General features: G+C 35.8%; 2 protein-coding genes across 2 annotated transcripts in view; one reads left to right on the top strand and one right to left on the bottom strand.

Annotated features, from left to right (window-relative positions):
- LOC138706604 (propionyl-CoA carboxylase beta chain, mitochondrial-like) overlaps positions 1-1,985 on the bottom strand; it is a 32,208-nt gene extending 30,223 nt beyond the window's left edge. Inside the window, exon 1 of the mRNA XM_069836117.1 lies at positions 1,785-1,985. Within this exon, the coding sequence (XP_069692218.1) occupies positions 1,785-1,979 (195 nt within the window). The 5' untranslated portion in view covers positions 1,980-1,985. The remainder of the gene's footprint in view (positions 1-1,784) is intronic.
- Positions 1,986-2,193: 208 nt separating this feature from the next.
- Positions 2,194-21,897, top strand: part of Cul3 (cullin 3) — a 93,427-nt gene continuing 73,723 nt past the window's right edge. The window contains exon 1 of the mRNA XM_069836116.1: positions 2,194-2,509. Within this exon, the coding sequence (XP_069692217.1) occupies positions 2,453-2,509 (57 nt within the window). The 5' untranslated portion in view covers positions 2,194-2,452. The remainder of the gene's footprint in view (positions 2,510-21,897) is intronic.

Genomic DNA, 21,897 nt, shown 5'->3' with positions numbered 1-21,897 from the left:
GTAACAGCGAGGTTTAAAACGTGTATTCCTGTGAAAATCAAGAAATCAATTTCTTTGTATATAGGCCTAATATACTTTTTCTTTATACTTCGTATGAAACAGGAAACAAAAAATAATAACCTGGAGTGTATGCCTATTCCTTACTATGTAGCAATTTAAAGCATGATTTTAAAACTTCACTGCGATGTCTTTCAATAACTTGTTATAATTAAATACGATATACCTACTATGTTACATAAACAGATCATTAATTACCGGTATATTGAAAATAGTAGTACATCAGAAATATACCGAAATGAAAAATTAGGCCTAGTATTAAATAAATAAATAGAAGAATGAATAAATAAAAACTGCATCGAAATCTCGGAGTAGCGTAACAATTTTCAATGTAAGCTACAATAAATTCTCAGCTTTCAAGCATACTCCCAGATTAACCGTGAAAATTAACACATAAATTATCATAAATAATAAATGTAGGCTAATACGTTTTGTGTATATCAAAAATCATACTGTATACAAGCTGAGATGACCTAGTCCTAGACGCCGGTATTGAAATTTATTCATTGATTCTAGTTCACATTAACACTGTTTAAAAACTTAAAATTGTTTAGTCGACACGTTAAAAGTCGAAACGGACAGTCTAAGGTACATAACTTTTTAAATAAATTTCAACACTTTTAACGTGTCGACTAAACAATTTTAAGTTTTGAAATTTATTATTTACACGCTAAACATTCTACTATGAAATATATGTTTATGCTTGCATGACAATTATTGTGCAGGTTCAATGTTCAATAAAATAATATAAAATGTCACTGAAAGCAACTTAGCAAATATATTGCACTTATTTTTATATATATAGGCTATATACTGTATGTCATCTGGAACTGAATCACTAATAAAACTCAAATTCTTTAATAGCGACTGGCTGTTTGTGTCAAGTGGCAGCATTAGGTAAATCTACACAAAAATACTCGGCAAAGCTTTGACTGATAATTAGATGTATATCAATATAGAATTTATCTGCATTTAATTGTAATCACGATGAACATGCAAAAACATCTCCCTTCCCCCCCCCCCCCACACTAATCTTAGCAAAACAATGACATAACTCGATGTAAGTCGTGTTCACTTCTGTGGTGTAGAGGTAGTAAATAGGTATTTGGAGGTAGTGCGCAGAGCTCTCATGCGGAAGATCATAGGTTCGAATCCCGTAACTTTTCCCAAGAAAAAATAATTTTATTACTTTAACATTATCCATGAGGTTTTCAAAATGGGAATTTTTGCCTTCTAATTGGTCGTTAGTCAGGAAAGGTAAAGCTAGTGCACGTGCATTATAATTCCCATTAATTTTTATACTATTTCTGTCGGAGGAATATATGTAAAGTATTAATTAATAAGTCAATTCGCATGTACGATTTCACTGTATCTACCACATCGTAACCTTTACATATACAGTAGAAGCTTATTTTACAAATAATATCTCTATGCTTTGTATACGTCCTAATTAAGGCAATGCCTAGTTAAATTTTTTATTTCTGCTAGGCATTGACATAGTACATCATGGTCACAACACTATGATTTTAAATGATTATTATTCACAACACCGTAACATTCAACTCTGATATCGCTATAGGTATTTGACCCATAATGAGCCACTAGACGTTGTCAACAACCGAAATTCAGAGTATAGTGCAATATTCCGCACATAATTGGTACATAATTACATTTTGATTGAATGACATCAAGGCAACAATGTCAAAATTATGTTAATAATTCTGCACCTTTTTATGTTGAGCATCAATCCTACTCTGACCACCACCAAGTAAGGCTCTTTTTCTATTTTCTATGATTTGTTGATTCACTCTCAAAGTGTGCGCTGCTGTTGAATATTGATTACAAAACTGTACTCCAAAAATTCCATAATTCCAACGCAAGTAATTCGACCGCACGACCCTATGTAATGTGCAAAGCGCCATGTTTCTTCAAATGACGTATGACACTACTTTCGGTATAATATGTATATATTCGCGTATTGATTTATTTTTAACATGGGGCAATTTTAAGGATATAAGTTTCAAGAAATTTATATTATAAATGACTAACAATTCATAGAACTAACAGAAATTTAGCAGTTATTGTCAAAATTTCATTTTGATATAGGAACTACATTCCACAGCGTGATCAGTAGTGTCGACATCTATCGGTTGTCGTCTGTCTGTGTGGGTTCACAGATCGTTGTGTTAAAAATCTTCGAAAATAACACATTTGCGGACTATTTATTAGTATATTGTCCAAATTCAATTACTTTAGTGTTCATGATTGTCAGTACTTTGTTTCCATCACTCCATGGCTCGATAGTTGGGGAATCATAAACAGATGATTGTGTTGTAAGGCCTTATGACAGAGAAGAGATTGTTCAGCTGAATAGTGAAGGAAGGAGAAAGTCAAAATGATGAAAAGCGGGCTTCCGAAAAAGGAGGGGAAGATGCGAATCAGGGCCTTCCCGGTGAGTTATCGGTTTAATTTTATGAAATATGCTCTAAGAAAACATTGTCTTGTTTGATGAATACAGCCTTGTTTATCTTTATTTTATGATCCACAGTGGTGCCACCTTATTTTACTCAAATATGAATATGATCATACACAGAATTAAACCAGTTGTCCCATTATTTGGGCAGATTTCGGCAATTTATATATGCTTGTACTCAGAGAAGTTGTAATATATATTAATTTCAAAATGTTGAAGTCTTGTAACATAATAACAAAGAAATTAGTTGGAGAAAACTTGCATAGGTTAGCAAGGTTTGCTTTTTGTTGTGGGTGTAAAGAATAGTCAACAGTCTTAAATTACTTAATTTTCATGATATCACATCTACTTAATACACTTAATTTGTAAAATTTCACTTGAGCATATATGTACATTGCTAGTTGATTTATAAATTGTAGAAATAGTTGAATATTGCTTTTGTAGAATCATATTGCCTACCTATTCTTACATATTGATTGATAATGTAAATGTAAAGTGAGAATTTACAGCATTTGCATTGTAAACTGAATTGAAAAATGCTATAAAGAAGGTAAGGAAAACACAATTGAAATATTTATACTAGCTCCTTTTAGAAAAACATGAAAAGATTTGCCAGGTGAATTTAAGCTGAGTTTACCTACTAAATTGTATGGTATCTCTGATAATTGTACAGAATTTTAAATCATTCTGGTAAAATAACCCAAATAAGAAATAAATTGTTTAAGAAAGATAATTTATAGGCCCATTATTTTATGTTTTTGTAAGTGTTGGTCTTGTGACCTGTTATGGCCCAGGTCCATCTCTTTTCTGATCGACCAATTAATAATCTGTCTGTTAGATAGTACCAATTCAGGAATTGTTTAGGGATTTGACTTTTCTGTAGCACGCGACACTGAAATTTCCAATTTGAATATTTCTAAGTTCTCCGATGCGGGAACCTGTGACAGGTTGTCAGGTTATGTTGAGTTAGTTTGGACTTTTCGTGTAAACGAATCTGTAATAGGTTAGTTTAGGCTTTTGGTACGTCTTGCATAGCCTATACGAATCTGTGACAGGTTAGGTTAGGTTAATTTAGGCTTTTTGTATGCCTCGCATATACATTGAGTGCCGACGCAAATTTCACACCTAAAATAAGGGTCAAAAGTTGCTGTGAAAGTGGAGAGGGAGGGATCACTCCATCGAGTTGGAAGAGGTAGGCAACAGTAAGGGGCAGACATTTCATTTCATTGTGTTTCCATACTGATCACAAAGAAAAAGCGAGTTTTTATGAAATCGAATTAGTGACAAATTAGGTTAGGTTAGTTTAGGCTTTTGCTATGCCTTGCATCTACTCACAATTATCTAAGAATGTGCCATTTCTTCCAAGACATACCGAAAGACTGAACGAACCTAACCTAACCTGTCACTGATTCGACTTTCACACTTTTTCTGTGAATCAGTAAGGAAATGCACTGAAATGAGATGCATGTGCTTCTCCTCCATGCTGCCTACCACTTCCTTCACTCGAGATATCTCGCATGTTTGCACTGCCGGCCAGCACTTCCACATCAACTTTCAACCCTTACTTTCAGTGTGAAATTGGTGACGGCACTCAGCTTTTGTTTTTTTCTTTTGTATACGATACGTGTGACTCGACTACAACCCAAGAATGGAAATACATTTGTACCTTAACGTGGTAACGCTATAGTAAAGAATTACCGTAATTATTGAGTATCATTTTGCAAAAAAATAAACAACAAATTATAAAATGAGTATATAATTTTCAGATGTGGTTTCCTTAGGAAAAGACTTTGTTTCTTCAAAATGGTGGACAATAATAAAACTCTGAAATGTGTTTTGTTTATTTAGTAGGTTACACTTCTCAGATTACTCACAGAATATGACTTTCTGCCTAAGCACTTGAACAAAATTGAAATATTTTTTTCAGCACTTTGTTCATTGTGAAGTCTTCAGGAAGAAATGGATCAGAATCATCTTCACCGATGTCCACCTCTTTCCTCTAAATCCATAGTGTCTGAGAAATAATTATTAGAGACCAAGAGAGTTAATGGTTTCATTGCCAAGAACTCGGCATTAGTTAACAACTTCTGGGAGAATGTAATTTGTAGGCATACTTAGCCTACTTACTTACAAATGACTTTTAAGGAACCGCCCTCACATAAGCCCGCCATTGGTCCCTATCCTGAGCAAGATTAATCCAATCTCTCTCATCATATCCCACATCCCTCAAATCCATTCTAATATTATCCTTCCATCTACGTCTTGGCCTCCCCAAAGATCTTCTTCCCTCCGGCCTCCCAACCAACACACTATATGCATTTCTGGATTCGCCCATACATGCTACATGCCCTGCCCATCTCAAACATCTGGACTTAATGTTCCTAATTATGTCAGATGAAGAATACAGTGCTTGCAGTTCTGCATTGTGTAACTTTCTCCATTCTCCTGTAACTTCATCCCTCTTAGCCCCAAATATTTTCCTAAGAGCCTTATTCTCAAACACCCTTAATCTCTGTTCCTCTCTCTCAAAGGGAGAGTCCAAGTTTCACAACCATACAGTAATATAACTGTAATATAACCAGTAATATAACTGTTTTATAAATTCTAACTTTCAGATTTTTTGACAACAGACTAGATGACAAAAGCCTCTCAACTGAGTAATAAGTAATAACACACATTTCCCATATTTATTCTGCTTTTAATTTCCTCCCTAGTGACATTTATATTTGTTACTGTTGCTCCAAGATATTTGAATTTTTCCACCTTTTCGAAGGATAAAGCTCCAATTTTTATTATAGAAGTATTAATTTGTCCTACAGAATTTGTCTGTAACAGTGACAATTAATATTTAAGGAGAAAAATTCGCTCTGGCGCCGGCTTTTTTGGAACAAATCAATCAGCTAGGTCACCATATCATCTGACAATTCATTTGCACTGTTCTCAACAGACTGTGATTATAAACACCATATCATCTGACGATTCATTTGCACTGTTCTCAACAGACTGTGATTATAAACACCATATCATCTGACGATTCATTTGCACTGTTCTCAACAGACTGTGATTATAAACACCATATCATCTGACGATTCATTTGCACTGTTCTCAACAGACTGTGATTATAAACACCATATCATCTGACGATTCATTTGCACTGTTCTCAACAGACTGTGATTATAAACACCATATCATCTGACGATTCATTTGCACTGTTCTCAACAGACTGTGATTATAAACACCATATCATCTGACAATTCATTTGCACTGTTCTCAACAGACTGTGATTATAAACACCATATCATCTGACGATTCATTTGCACTGTTCTCAACAGACTGTGATTATAAACACCATATCATCTGACAATTCATTTGCACTGTTCTCAACAGACTGTGATTATAAACACCATATCATCTGACAATTCATTTGCACTGTTCTCAACAGACTGTGATTATAAACACCATATCATCTGACAATTCATTTGCACTGTTCTCAACAGACTGTGATTATAAACACCATATCATCTGACAATTCATTTGCACTGTTCTCAACAGACTGTGATTATAAACACCATATCATCTGACAATTCATTTGCACTGTTCTCAACAGACTGTGATTATAAACACCATATCATCTGACAATTCATTTGCACTGTTCTCAACAGACTGTGATTATAAACAATCATTGAAAGGTGGCATTTTATGGCGGGAGGGGTTTCTTGCTGCGAGAATACTTTGACTTTTACTGTTTCAAGACCGCAAATTCTGAAAGCCGTGGCAATTGTAAGGCGATACACAAAACTGGCAATGCTAGTGGCACTGGCTGGTGACAAAAGCCAATCTGCTGGAGCCCTGCCTTTACACTGGAACATTATTTCCTTCAACATTAGCTATCAAATTTTTGGGTTACATTTGCTCACTTAAGATTACGGATGCGGAGGGGTTTGTGTGTATGTGCGTGCGCGTGTGTGCAGATGTTATGTTTATTTATTTATTTTTTTTATTTTTTAAGTACAGAAAAGATTTCCTTGATATCAAAGAGTTCATGAGCTAAATATACACTTCTCAGATGTAGCCTATTTTTTTTTTTTTCTGAAACCCGAAAAACATCAGTGGACAGATGGTTTTTGAAAAAACTCGGGTTTTTGCCAATTCTTTTGAAAACGCGTTGTAAGGTAATAAGCTAATAACTGCAGAGGATCCTTATGTCAGTGATGTTCATAATTGATTAACATTTGCTGTACTTATGCAAATCTGGCTTTCAGGTAGTAGCTCCCTGTAAAGCAGGTTTGAATAATTTCAAGGAAAAATCGTTCCGGAATCAATACCCAGGTCCACACCTGTGGAGTACGGTCAGCGTGTCTGGCCGCGAAACCAGGTGGCCCGGGTTCGAATCCCGGTCGGGGAAGGTTACCTGGTTGAGGTTTTTTCCGGGGTTTCCCCCTCAACCCAATCCGAGCAAATGCTGGGTAACTTTCAGTGTTGGATCCCGGACTCATTTCACCGGCATTATCACCTTCATTTCATCCAGACGCTACATAACCTAGATGTTGATACAGCATCGTAAAATATCCCAATAAAATTTTAAAAAATCAATACCGGCTCCGGAACAATTTTTCCTTGAAATTATTCATTTGCTGTACTTGTTAGGCTATTTAATATGCAAAATTATCCAAATGCAAGACAGACTTTTTTGAAGTACATGATGCAGTGTGAACTTTCAACACGAGGCTTTATGTCTTACCCATTTTCCTCAGCCTTCCCTTCAATGTTACTCATGAAAGAATGTAGAATGTCATTAAAAATATAAAGGTGACCTTAATATTCCAGAAGGGCTTAACCATATATATATATATATATAGAACATTCGTCTTGCTCCTTACATGCTTTGACACTTTGTCCGATACTATGAAAAATGCTGTCAAACTTTTCAGTAACTCAGAAATAAAGAAGTAGAGGTACAAAGCGGGCAGTTTAACAATCCTGAAACATTGGACAGTCCGAGAATCCCATGCTATTGCTGGCATTCCCCTCCATGAAAGTGTGGTGCTCTTCCTGCCTACAGTCAGTCGTGAGTGAGATTTCATCGGAGTAGGACAGTTGTGTTGTACAGTGGTGAGTAGCTTTGATTGGACTACAGTAGTGATAGAATATTCACAGTGTCTTAATATTATATTTATCTTGATGACTTATATCAAGTGCAGAAAGTTGTGTGGCAAAACAAGACAATCATTTAGATGTAAATTTTCCTGGCAGTCCACGATGTCTTCATTTTCTTTTCCTGTTAGTCATAGAACCTGTTCTATTACACATACCGACTAACTTTGATATTGCTTCTTGTGTTGGAACTAAGTTGTCAGGAAATTTACATTTAAATGCTTGTCTTATTCTGCCACACAACTTTTTGCAGTTGATGTATGTCTTCAAGATGAATATACTACGAAGCAGTGAATATCTCACCATTGCACAACATTATTGTAGGCTACTCTCTGATGAAATCTCTCACAACTTACTTACAAATGGCTTTTAAGGAACTGGAGGTTCATTGCCGCCCTCACATAAGCCCGCCATTGGTCTCTATTCTGAGCAAGATTAACCCAATCTATAGCATCATATCCCACATCCCTCAAATACATTTTAATATTATTCTCCCATCAATATCTCGGTCTCTCCAGAGGTCTTTTTCCTTCAGGTCTTCCAACTAACACACTATATGCAATTCTGGATTCACCCTTACGTGCTACATGCCCTGCCCATCTCAAACGTCTGGATTTAATGTTCCTAATTATGTCAGGTGAAGAATACAATTCGTGCAGTTCTATGTTATGTAACTTTCTCCATTCTTCTATAACTTGATGCATCTTAGCCCCAAATATTTTCCTAAGCATTTCGTTCTCAAACACCCTTAGCCTCTGTTTCTCTCTCAAGGTGAGAGTCCAAGTTTTACAACCATACTTACAGAAAACCGGTAATATAACTGTTATATAAATTCTTACTTTCAGATTTTATGACAGTAGACTGGATGACAAAAGCTTCTCAGTCGAATAATAACAGGCATTTCCCTATTTATGCTGTGTTTAATTTCCTCTCAAGTGTCCTTTACATTTTAATTCTTTCACCTCTTCATGGGATAAATTTCTAATTTTTATATTTACATTTTGTAATTTGTTCTGGTCACGAGACATAATCATATACTTTGTTTTTTCGGGATTTACTTCCAAACCTATCTCTTTACTTGCTTCAAGTAAAATTTCCGTGTTTTCCATAATAGTTTGTATTTTTCTCCTAACATATTCATGTCATCTGCATAAACAAGTAACTGATGTAACCCGTTCAATTCCAAATCCTGTCTGTTATCCTGAACTTTCCTAATGACATATTCTAGAGCAGTGGTCGTCAGCACTTGCTGAAATGTGCAACAGGTAAGCGGTGCCGTCCCGTGTGCACCGTCGTGCAACAAAAAGAGGTAGAGAGCATACCCGCTAGCAGCTACGAGTGCACCGTGGTGCACTGTGTTCTCTTCAGGTAGGAGACACTAGCCCCAAGGTGCTCTGCGCTGACGACCCCTGATCTAGAGCAAAGTTAAAAAGTAAAGGTGATAGTGCATCTCCTTGCTTTAACCCGTAGTGAATTGGAAAAGCATCAGAAAGAAACTGGCCTATATGGACTCTGCTGTATGTTTCACTGAGACACATTTTAATTAATCAAACTAATTTCTTGGGAATACCAAATTCAATAAGAACAATATATAAAACTTCTCTCTTAACTGAGTATATCTCATAAACTTATTCTGTTGCTGTGGTTGCACCAAAGAATCCTCACTCAGAACTGCACAACAGAATTATTCTATTTCGATGAAATCTCACTCAGGACTCGCTGCAGGTAGGAAGAGCACTACGATTTCATGGAGGGGAATGTCAACAATTGCATGGATCTTGGGTCACCGACTGGCTGAATAATTTATTTATTTATTTAATAATAACATATACATAAAAACGTTACATTAAAATACCCCGAAAGAGCAAAGCTCGTGTTCGGGGACAGTTCCGTTACATAGATACACATACTTTGTAGACAAAATACTTAAGGAAAAAGCTCACATAAAGATTGTAATCAAATTAGTAAATAATAATACTAATAATAACTGAGTGAAAAAAGAGACGATGTTTAGATTGATGGATTAATATTAAATTATTATTAGTAGTATAATTAGTGCAGGTCATGTTGATATAGTAACCAAGATAAAATAGAAAAATACACTTAGGATAGAAATAAACTTGTTTTACAATACATGGTACATAATATATATACAGGGAAGTCTGTCATATACATTTTTTAATTCTGGATCTAAAAATTTCATTGCTTAAAGTAGTCAATTCGGGATGAAATTTTATTATCGAATTATATAGCCGTGGACCATAATTTGTACTGTGTAGTAAAGCAGCAGATGTGAAATATTTAGGTTCAACTAATTTAAGAATTTCATTTCGTCTCGTATTATGAGCATGTGGCTGAGCTACAAATTTCGTTCTATTTTTATGATAGAATTTCATTAAAGAGTATTTATAAATTTGGTCAATTCTAAAAACATTCAATTCAGAATGGATCAAATTTGTTGGATAATCTAGTCGCCTTTTCAAACAAATTTTGATTATACGTTTTTGCAACATAATTAGAGGAAAAAGAGCAGTTTTTGTAATGCCTCCCCATCCAATTATACCATATTGGATAACAGATTCAACTAGAGCCAAATAAACCAAACGTAATACATGAGTAGGCAAGTAATGGCGAAGAAACTTTTAAAATGCCAGCACTGTATTTCAGTGGCAAGGATTCCTGAACATACCAGATGTAGGCCTAGTTTTTATACACTTACAAACTTCTTACGTGACGATAAGATGTTTCTGGGGGAAACTTTGGAAAAGGTCTGAACATTTCTTAGTTTTTAGTAGACCACGTATTGTGTCTGCATGTAGTGGATCCTAGTGGATATGTTATGGTCTCCTGTCATTGTTTTCTTGGTCCTCCAAATTTCTATGTCCTCTTGGATTGCATAGGGATTTCTTCAGGCAATCAGACGAGTCCTTTCTCTTTCACATGATGTGTCCACTGGTTTAAGTATTGGAAAATGGATTCAATTTTTAGTTCTTTCAGAATGTCTTCATTTTTTCTGTGTTCAAGTAATATATCTCAAGAATCTCATCTTAGCCACTATCTGTCTTTGTCAATTTTTACGTATCAATAGCAGTACAGTACTATTCAATGACGATAGCAATCTAGGGTTGATTTAATAATATTACACTGAATTGAATCTGAATTACATACCAATAACACACAATATTATAATCTGCTCTTAAAGTCCCAACATCAGCCATCATTAGGCCTATATGTTTTCTAGACATATGACCATTGCTCCAAGGATAAGTTTCCCATTAAAGTACGCATTTCCACTTTGTTGGGTTGCAAACTGTTTCGTCTTTCATTGGTTCAGTTTCTAGTTTTGAAAAACAGTTTTCCAATGGGACTGAAGATCCCAGTGATACTTCCTGGCCAAATTACTTAGAACAGTTGCGGGTGAGTGGTGTATGATTGGAAAAAGGGATGAGTGGATACAAAATACTGGATTTGTTTAAGTATGAAAAATGAGTATACATGCCTGAAATTTGCGTAGTTGTTAAATAGGGTTGTAATGCAAAAAATATACTTGATAGTAAGGTTGAGTTTTTAAATTATAATTAAGGAGCACTATCTTACATGAAAACTGGTTCAAATCAATCAGAAAAAGACCATCCAATATCTCAGCTCTCATTATACTGGGACTCTATCCTTGCCGGTCTTACTGTTCTCCAACCAGGAGATCAGCCGTGCGTCATCTATTGGAACGAAGTAGATAGACTATATTACCGTTATAACGTCAGTTTAAAAACCATGCGCTCTCCTCCATATGTTATTTCCTGTATGGAGAGATTAAAAGACCAAGAGATTAACAGTGATCTAATTTTGTAACTAGGGTAGTATCAATATGTGTGATCAATGTTATGGTTTGTGCTGTGAGAGCTAGCCAATAGAGATAAGAGTACCCACGTGTGTGACCTTATGACATCAACATTCATTCACAGCATTGTCCCGCTTCGTCTCAGTCCCCGAAGACTTTCTCGTGGTTGGAGTACATTACTCTGTCTAGAGTTGAGCTTAAACGATATTTCCAAGTATCTGTGACAACTGTGACTGTGACAATTAAATATCTGTGACTTTTATCTGTGATTTTGTCACACCGATATTTTATATCGATAAGTAAGTACAATATGCATGAATTACACAGATATTTTGTCACACCGATAAAAATTAACAGGAAATATTGAAGAGCAGTGCAATGTGAATACGAATTCTCTATACATGCCACACATCAGTGTGTATATGGGAAAATGCAACAAATAAGTTATGTACATGTACCATTAACAAATAAATACTAAGCTAACTCAACAGAAACATGTAAAAAGTTAACCTCATATACAAAGAGGTTATATCGTAGTTGATTTTAGATATGGAATCAGTTGATAATTTTTTAATGTAGTTGGGTATGGAGAAATTGAGGTTATGTGATTATCCTAATTGTTTTAAAAATTGATCCTTTTTATTGTATATAATATAATGGATAAATAATTATTTTAAGTCTTGCATTAACATTATAATATTGAATCAGAATAAAAATTAACCAAACATCAGTATTCGGAAAAACAATGGAAAATAATTACAAAACAAAACTGTTGTTCAGACAGGATTTTACACAAGATAAAGTATTGGTAACCAATGGTATTATTATTATTATTATTATTATTATTATTATTATTTAAATCGTATAATCATATAATTTATAATAAGATGGTGAAACTAGTGCTGAAGTAGTTTCGGCGAATTCGGATGTGAAAATCGTTGCATTTATAAGGATTTTTTTTTTTTTTTTTTTTTTTTTTTTTTTTTTTTTTTTTTGTGGAGAGAGTTCCTCGGGTTAAACTAGCGCTGAGGTAGTTTAGGTGATTTCGGAAGTGAAAATCGTTGAATTTCATTTTTTGTGGAGATGCAGTTGATCGTATATCCAAGGCATAACAAAGCCTAAACTAACCAAACCTAACCTGTCACAGATTCGTATATGCAAAGTGTAATGCGGAGTACAAAGGGAACTACCTCAACGCTAGTTTAGTCGTTGATCGTATATGTCTAGGCATAATAAAAGCTTAAACCAACCAAACCTGACCTGTCACAGATTCGTATATGCAAGGTGTATAAGGGGAATACGAAGGAAACTACCTCAAGGTTAGTTTAGCGAAATAAGTTCCCCATCATATCAGCCAGTTTTGTCTCGTTCGGTTTTAATTGAGTGGAAAATACTTGCACATTAATATAAATCGACAGTAAGCTTAATATGAAAATGTGAAGATCTCGGAGGAATACATAAAAAATTTATAAAACATATATACAGACTAAAATATGAAAACAAAATGTCAGATTCATGATTATATTATTATAATGCCGCTAATAACTTTGCAACACATCATCACTTTGAAAAAAATAATATTGAACGAAAAAATAATCAAATACCACCGCCCGATTGCTGTTATTGTATCATGCGCATGCGCAAACCCACGACGTAGAGGTGAAAATATCAGTCACAGACGTTGCAACGGTGACAGAGTACTGAATACGGAGCAGATTTCGATAGCGATATTTTGTCACAGATATTTCGCGTCATCAGTCACAGGTTTATCTGTGACAAAAAAATACCTGTGACAAAATATCGGTTTGTGAAATATCGCCCATCTCTAACTCTGTCATCTATGGTTGCAAAGAAGCGTAGTGTGAGTCGTTTGCTTACGATTCAAAACAATATTAATACCTAGTACTTGAAATCACACACTGGGACAAGTTGTGAACGAACCATGAACGAATCGTTAGAAACCAGGGTGGAATGATTTAAATCATGATTTCAATAACTTGATTTTTATTATATAAATCACTGATTTAAATCAAATTATTTTTATGATAAAATCAGTGAATTATTTTTTAAGGTATGTTTATTATTAATGTTTGAAATAATAATTTTAAAATATACATCCTATATGTTGACAATGACATACGCAATGGGTAAATAATTAAAATCAGTTTCCTTTCGTATACTAGTTGTCTAATACTTGTAGTCCATTGTTGTTCAAATTCAAACTGCTGTTTTTTTCTTTTTAGTTTGTCATTTTTGAGTTAACATCTATAGTCCCGTCGCTCTAATTTTCGGCAGCCAATCGCGTTGCAGGTCGGCTACATTTAAACGTGTGCGTCTTGTGATTCGCTTATGAAGACGTTATTCATTTCTTAAGGCTCGATAAATACTTAATATAATCGCCCGCCATTTTGGTTCTTTCGTTGGCGTTCGCAGAAAGCACACGAAGACGTTATTTGCCGCTCAATTATTCGCTGAATTACAGTGCGTTTGATTTATTATCATAGGAGCTACGACATGATGTTTAACGGTGTGGCAAATAGATTCCTCGTCTGGTAGCTCGGCAACGAAAGAACAAAAATGGCGAACGATACTACCTACCTAGACTTTATAGAGCCTTCTCTTCCTAAGACGTAAGCAAATAGGAGTCACGCCGGGAATAACAGCGTCGCGACTATAGTAGTAACTTGCTATATGCTAAGAGAAGAGTCATTTTATTGAGTGTATTAAGTTCTACTTGTAAGAACATTGTCGCTCTTACAATATTTGAAAGAAATTGTTTCACTAAAATCAAACGGGCTTTCTGTTACTGGTCGTCATCATCATCATCTGTAGCAATAAAGCCCAGGTCGAGCCTCGGCTTCTTTCAGGATTCTTCGCCATTTGTCCCTATCCCTGGCTACAATCCACCAATTCTTCACTCCAAGCCTTTGAACATCTTTCCGTATGCAGTCCTCCCATCGTAGCTTAGGTCGTCCTGCTCTCCTCCTTCCCTCGACTTTGTACTCCAACACTCTTCTGGGTATCTCGTTCTCTTCCATCCTCCTTATATGCCCTGCCCATCTTAAGGTACGGTCACACGTCGCTACTTTTGCAGCGCTACTTTTATACTGCAGCTGCAAAAGTTGCGTGTCGTGTTCTCACGTAAGCCAAAAGTAGCGCGCTGCACGCTACTTTTCGTGCTGCGCAACCCGAGTGCTGCAAAAGTTGCAACTGGAGGTTGCGAGTCTGTTCACACACAAGGCGCTACTTTTGCAGCCGCAGTCATGCTGCAGGTTCCCATCTCAGTGTTGACTTCTCAATATACATTTTGTGGTTATGTTCGCATTATTAAGAAACTCATGCGAAAGCTTCCTTATCTATTATTTGCTTTTCTGTCGTATCTAGTATTCAGAAATTGACATTATTTTTACTATAAAGCTTTTAAAAACGCCTATATACTTAAATTATAACTAACAGTATATCCACGTAATCAATGTTGGCAACCGTCCTGTTTGGAACTACGCTACGGAAAATTAAAAAAATGAATTATATCCTCAGCAATTATGCTCAGACTGTGTTGTGTATTTAATAACTGTTACAAATAATTTATTTTCATCACATTTAACATTAAAATATATCTAAACGATAAAAGTATCATTGGCACATTTGGGTGGTAACACTGGTTGCAACCGCAGCAAAAGTTTCAACAAAACCGATATCAAAAATGCTGCGGCTGCAACCCTGAGAACCCTGTTCACACGTCGCTACTTTTAAGTTGCGCGCAGCATGGAAAAGTAGCGGGCAGCAGGTTCGGCAGTCGCTACTTTTCGGGTTGCACCGTTGTTCACACGTCGCAGTACAAGAGTTGCGCAGTTTTTTGTACTGCAGCGCTGCAAGAGTAGCGACGTGTGATCGTACCTTTAGTCTTGAAATTCTGATCGATTGTATAATGTCAGAGGATTTCTAGAGGTCATGTAACTCATTATTATACCTTAGTCTCCATCCATTACCATTGTTAATAGGGCCAAAAATTCTAAGTAATATCTTCCTTTCAAATACATAAAGGCGACGAATATCAGTTTCTGTCATAGCCCAAGTTTCGGAGGCATACATAAGAGTTGGCTTAACTAATGTTTTATAGATTCTGCATTTAGTTCCACGAGAGTTCTGTTATTGGTGCTGACTGACTTTGTGGGAGAACATTGACTTATTCTCATACGAAATATCTTCTTCGTGCAAGTAGAAGGTTTCTCTGTTTCCGAATATTTAGGAATATTTGATCATTTTCATAATTCTTACTTGATACATGCAGCGTACTATGAGCATGCAACTTTTCTTCTCACATATTCAGGGTCACGTCACACACAGTGACCCTTTATCAATATACTGGATATCTACATATGACGAGTACATTCTATAGCATAGGGTTTGCATCCCAATAAAAATAAAAGGCCATGAAAGATTCCATTTCTACACTCACGTTTCATTCATAAAGTCAGAATGACAGATAGGTATTTATACAGCTGTTGAGAACAATGGCTTACTACTACGTGTATAGTCTTGCCAAAGTCTAGTTGCGGAGACTTACAGAGTGGATTTACATGTGTGAGAAGTCCGGTGATGTTGAATCAGTGGCGCCAACTTACATGGGCCTGTGGGGCCCGAGCCCACCCAAATAATTTGATGGTGTTTGCGTCATAAAAATGAGTTTCGAGATAAATGAAAATTAAACTTAGAACCCTGTTGCAAATAATTTTCTACACAAATAAAACACATCAAATACTAGTATTATTTTATTTTTACTTACTTCTTAGTACGTGTCCAGCTATAAGCTGATTACATGGTGTCCACTGTAAATCAAGTATGCAATTTTCCAGAGCTGTGGATTGGAGCTTTTGTTTTTTGCACACCCACTTGAATTTAACTTGTGTATTCACCAGGGGAACAAAACTCTATTTGCATAAAAAATGATTACTCCAAAAAAAAATTATAACTCCCTTTATCTGGGCGGCCGGGTAGCTCAGTTGGTAGAGCAGCTGGCTACGGACTGGAAGGTCCGGGGTTCGATCCCAAGTGGTGACGGGATTTTTCTCGTTGCCAAACTTCCAGAACGGCCCCGAGGTTCACTCAGCCTCCTATAAAATTGAGTACCGGGTCTTTCCCAGCGATAAAAGGCGGTCAGAGCGTGGTGCCGACTACACCACCTCATTCTAGTGCCGAGGTCATGGAAAGCATGGGGCTCTACCTCCATACCCCCCAGGTGCCTTCATGGCGTATGACGGGGATACTTTTACCTTTTTTTTTACTCCCTTTATCTGAACAGTATCGAATTTGTCGTGATGTTATTATTATTATTATTATTATTATTATTATTATTATTAATGAGATTTATTTCTTTTAACTTATACCTCAAGTGTTTGAGCCCATCCAATGTTTTACATAATTTGGCGCCACTGTGTTGACATTGTGAAATGAAGAAAGAAACCCACCACCATTACCGCAACAAAAGTATGCAAATCACACACCTCGGTTCAAATCCAGATGTGTTCTTCTAGTGGAATTAATTTACGGTGGACAAATATGGTGCTGAAGAAGACTTTCTATGTTGATACAGCGTCGTAAAATAACCCAATAATAAAAAAGACTTTCTCATGGCACTCTCGTTCCCTCTGCTAATATTATTTCATAAACTGAATAATAATAATAATAATAATAATAATAATAATAATAATAATACCGGTACTTACAAAACTTACAAATGGCTTTTAAGGAACCCGCAGGTTCATTACCACCCTCACATAAGCCTGCCATCGGTCCCTATTCTGTGCAAGAATAATCCAGTCTCTATCATTATATTCTACCTCCCTCAAATGCATTTTAATATTACCCTCCCATCTACATCTCGGCCACCCCAAAGATCTTTTTCCCTCCGGTCTCCCAACTAACACTCTATATGCATTTCTGGATTCGTCCATACGTGCTACATGCCCTGCCCATCTCAAATGTCTGCATTTAGTGTTCCTAATTATGTTAGGTGAAGAAAACAATGCGTTCAGTTCTGCGTTGTGTAACTTTCTCCATTCTCCTGTAACTTCATCCCTCTTAGCCCCAAATATTTTCTTAAGAACCTTCCATTCCGAGGCTTATTTGAAGGATTCGTAACAAGCTGTTTTTTACGGTGATGGGTTGTTAGCCCTTCGCCCAACCCCCAAGCTGGAGGACCACCCCTCATCGGCTGTCCGCGACTGCTTATTCATTATATTCACAGCTACCCTCCATATCTGGAGGCCGTCTCCTCGATCCGCAACAATAATAATAATAATAATAATAATAATGTTTACTTTGCAAAAACTAAAAAAAACTAATAGTCTATGTATTTAATGGATGAAATTCACTGTTGCCAATTTTGTGCTGTACTGGCAATTTTAATGCGTCTGGAGGCAGGGGAGAGTGATTTAGATTAAAAACAGGGAATCGAGTTCCTGATGTCTGGAATGCAAACTTCGACAATTAAAATAATCAGTTATTCTCGTTACTGTTACTGAAGTGACTGAGCAGAAATCTATTACCCATTGATTCCATAGATAATGTAAAGATTATAATTTAGGAGTCAGCATAGCGTAATCATTTAAATGTCAAATTTACATATCAAATCATTATAGGTAGTTATATTATTGATGTTACTAGTCAGCGATGTATGCCATGGAGAGGGAAAGCAACTGGCCACACTACCCCCTTATCTCCTGGCTTAGTTGCCTCTTGAGTGATGCCTTGTTGGTGTCATGAGGCTCAAACCTGTCTTCGGACCGTTAACTAAACGATATTATATTGAGATTAATTTGCATTCACATCGTGAGTCATAAAAATCCCCTTTACTCTCCTCTTCCTCCATCATTCCTAGAGCCTAACATTTTGCATTGTATTGTACAGAGTCAATAAAAAAGGCTGGAGCAGACTTACACGGTTCAAAGTACACGATAATAGCACAGTCTAGTATATACAGTCCCGAAGCTCAATACGTAGTAAATATGCAAACATTAGGTAGTTGCTCACCACTAGGATCGCTAATATCGCCCCATTACAGGCAATGCAAAATAGTACCGTCACAGTCTATTGTTTCTAGCACCCTCAAAACTCAAGCTTCGTGACTGTATATAGTAGACTGTGATAATAGAAGCAAAAAAAGTCCCAGTAGAGATGGTTCCGCAAACGGCTCGTTTGCGAGAAAATTACGAATGTATGGTTACAAGCAGTCACTGACTTTGTTGTAAACATCGTCCTAGTTAGTACAAATTAATTTGAAATTTAGAATTTACTATTAATTTTTCATCTGGTGCATTTCCTCTGAGGCGCTGATGGACCCTTGTAAATGTACGACTTTCGGGGTGTCTTCGATCAGGATAATGTTTCTTGGTGCAAGCTGCAGCCTTCGGTGCATTGCCGTTAGCCCTACCATACATGAAACGCATATCCGCATACTCTTCGTTACTGTAATGTTTGATTGTAACTATAGTGAGGGTCACATAAGAACAGTTCCTAAACAGCAAATATTGCCGTCTTATCAGTGTTGCCAACTGTTACCAGATATCACACGATCCTTCGTACTAAATTACTTATTTACTTACCGTACTTTATGTTGGAAAGTTATTCTAAATAATTCAATAATTTGTAACATTTTCGTAGGCAAGCTATACGAGAAAGGGATCAAATGTCAAGTATTTTGTCTGGCAGTACGAAATTCATTGGTTTGACTAAACAATTCACTCACGAGACCTAACCTAAAAACGCATTTAGTTTGACCACATGAAATTATTAGTACTAACTCCGAAAACTTACCTGAATATAGTCTTGAATTGTAACCACAACGCAACACATAAAATAACTATTATGTATTAATATTGATATTAATTAATTATTAGTATGTTCAACTTTCATTAGCTTCCAGTAACCGACTCAGAAATCTAATACAATTTTAATTTCATGGAACTCCAGTACCGACAAATATTGTCGATATTGTCTCAGCTGCCAACATACCAGTTACAAAATCACTACCATTTGTAGTATATGTCAGTATCGAAATTCGAAACGAAGTTGGCAAAAGAAAATTCAACCTGCAAACTAGAAAATCACCACAATCCACTAGAATATGTAGTAATGGGGAAAAAATGGTTAGGTTTCACCCTTAGGGTATGAAGTAAGCTGACCCGGACTATACAGCACAGCACAACTGGCACCAGTGTTGCCAGGTTTTTACGAAAGGAAATCCCTCAGATGAATTTAAAAATCCCTCAAATTTAGAAAAAATCCCTCTTCGAGTGGTATGGTCTAAATTCCAAAATACACATTTTAAAAACGAATTAAAATAATAAATTAGAACAAGACAATGTTCCTAATAAATATCACAGTGCAACAGAATACTCACCTTCAGATCGGCATATTATTGATGATCCTGTTCACATTCTTCTTCTCCCTCTTCTTCCGCAACCAGCAGCCCAGCTGTTTTGATGTCTCTTGAATCCTTGTTGTAGGCTACATATTTTCATTGAACAGTTTCGTCATTTCATCGGTGATTGGATAGTTGTAACACTTTTTGTTCATGTTGCTTATGTGAAGTTTCACCCGCACTAGAGACGACACTGTTTATGCTGATAGTTTATTTCTTTTCCTCGTTTTTATAAGCACTAACCATTTAAAATATGCACCCTACAGCTGCATTAGAATGGGCAAAGAAAGGCAAATTTTGGATAGTTTTCCTAAATTTTTGGACAGAAATTCAGAATTGAAATTGATATTCTTCTCTTCGCTTCCAAAATTTAGATAAGCAGTTTTCTCTTCAGAAGAAAAGTAAATGGGTAAAAGACTCCATTCATTTAATACTGATTCTTGGTTTACTTTTGTCTTATATTTATCAACTAGTGAAGTAAGTGTGATACTAGACCTTTCAACAAATTTACTGACACCTAATGCAATTTCTGGATCTAGAAAAGTCAAATTAGGTACTTATAACTAAGGAGCGGATTTCTATGCAATTAAATATTATTTTTGCGTGTGATAAAACACAATTAACAAGTTAAAAATTCCGAACATGAAGTTTCAAGTTTAAAACCCGAATTTTATTTCACATAAAAACATATTTTCACAAAAAAATTATGTAAATACATATTTTCAGGAAATCTATTATAAACACATAAATCTTGGAGTTTTTTTACTTAAATAATTTATTTACAAGAACTTTTAAACATTTTAAAACTAAATCAATTATGTTACTCAGTAAGTGCGTTCTCTTTTTAAGAATTCTTGGTTGCTTCGTGTTTCTAAGCTGTGTGGTGTATCCGTGATCCATTTTTGTAATAGTATCGCCTCAAGTTCTGGGAACTGCTAGGCAGCAAATCAGTGTTATTATTAGAGAATAAATTAACATGGACAAGGAGGAGAGATCTCGCAACACATAATTAAGAATGTTTATTGTTGCTGAAGATGATTTCATTCCACACTTTGTTTGTGAAACACAACAGATAAGAGCTTGGGTATGAACATTATTTAATTTAAACAAATCTCTCGACTCTTGCTCATGTCCATCAAGTAAGACAATACGTCATGTTGTGATTCCCTGTTATCGGGCTTCGTCAATCGATATCCTTCAAGATATACTGAAAGATGGTTGTTTAAAAAACGATTTGGCTTTCCTATTAGCAAATCTAAGCTTTTTGTGTGACACCATAAAAAAACTCGAAACATCCAAAAACCTGTTGTCTGAAACAGGGAGGTGCGTGCCGTGGAAATTACCAGGTTCAGAAGTATAAGTACTAAGGGACAAATTCCAGAATGTGTTTGGGAAAAACAGTGGATATAAAAAAATGTGTAAAGTTGCTCAAGTATTGGAGGATGTGCCTGTAGGTTAAATTGACGGTGTTTGTGTTTGTGACATTCTCTCTTTAAATAGGCACGTCTGACGTCCTGTGATGTGGAAAGATCGTTTTCACAGTATAAGTCGTTGTTCAGAGATAATCGGCATGCATTTGTGATGGAGAATTTGGAGATGACCTTTGTTGTTCACTGCAATTCTCGGCCAACTACTAGCACTCAAGTGTGGTTGGTGAATACCTAGTAACATTTTTTTTTTCCAAGCTAAGTAAGGTATTTTTGTCATATTAAAAAAAATATATATATATTTTTTTTATTTTTAGCAAATATTTTCGTACTTTTTAGCACATAAAAAATAAATATATTTAAATTTTTTAGCACATAAAAATCCGCTCCCTACTTATAACTCTTGTTGAAGAGGCAATCTTTTCAAGGACTCATTGAAAGCTACTTGATAGAACTCCAAACATCATAATCTGAACTATTACTTTGTCATCAGATGGCTTTCTCGTAAAACACTGGTAATTCTGGG

The sequence above is a fragment of the Periplaneta americana genome, chromosome 9, assembly GCF_040183065.1.
Source record: "Periplaneta americana isolate PAMFEO1 chromosome 9, P.americana_PAMFEO1_priV1, whole genome shotgun sequence".
In the NCBI taxonomy this organism is placed as follows: domain Eukaryota; kingdom Metazoa; phylum Arthropoda; class Insecta; order Blattodea; family Blattidae; genus Periplaneta; species Periplaneta americana.
This window is presented reverse-complemented; position numbering and strand designations above follow the sequence as displayed.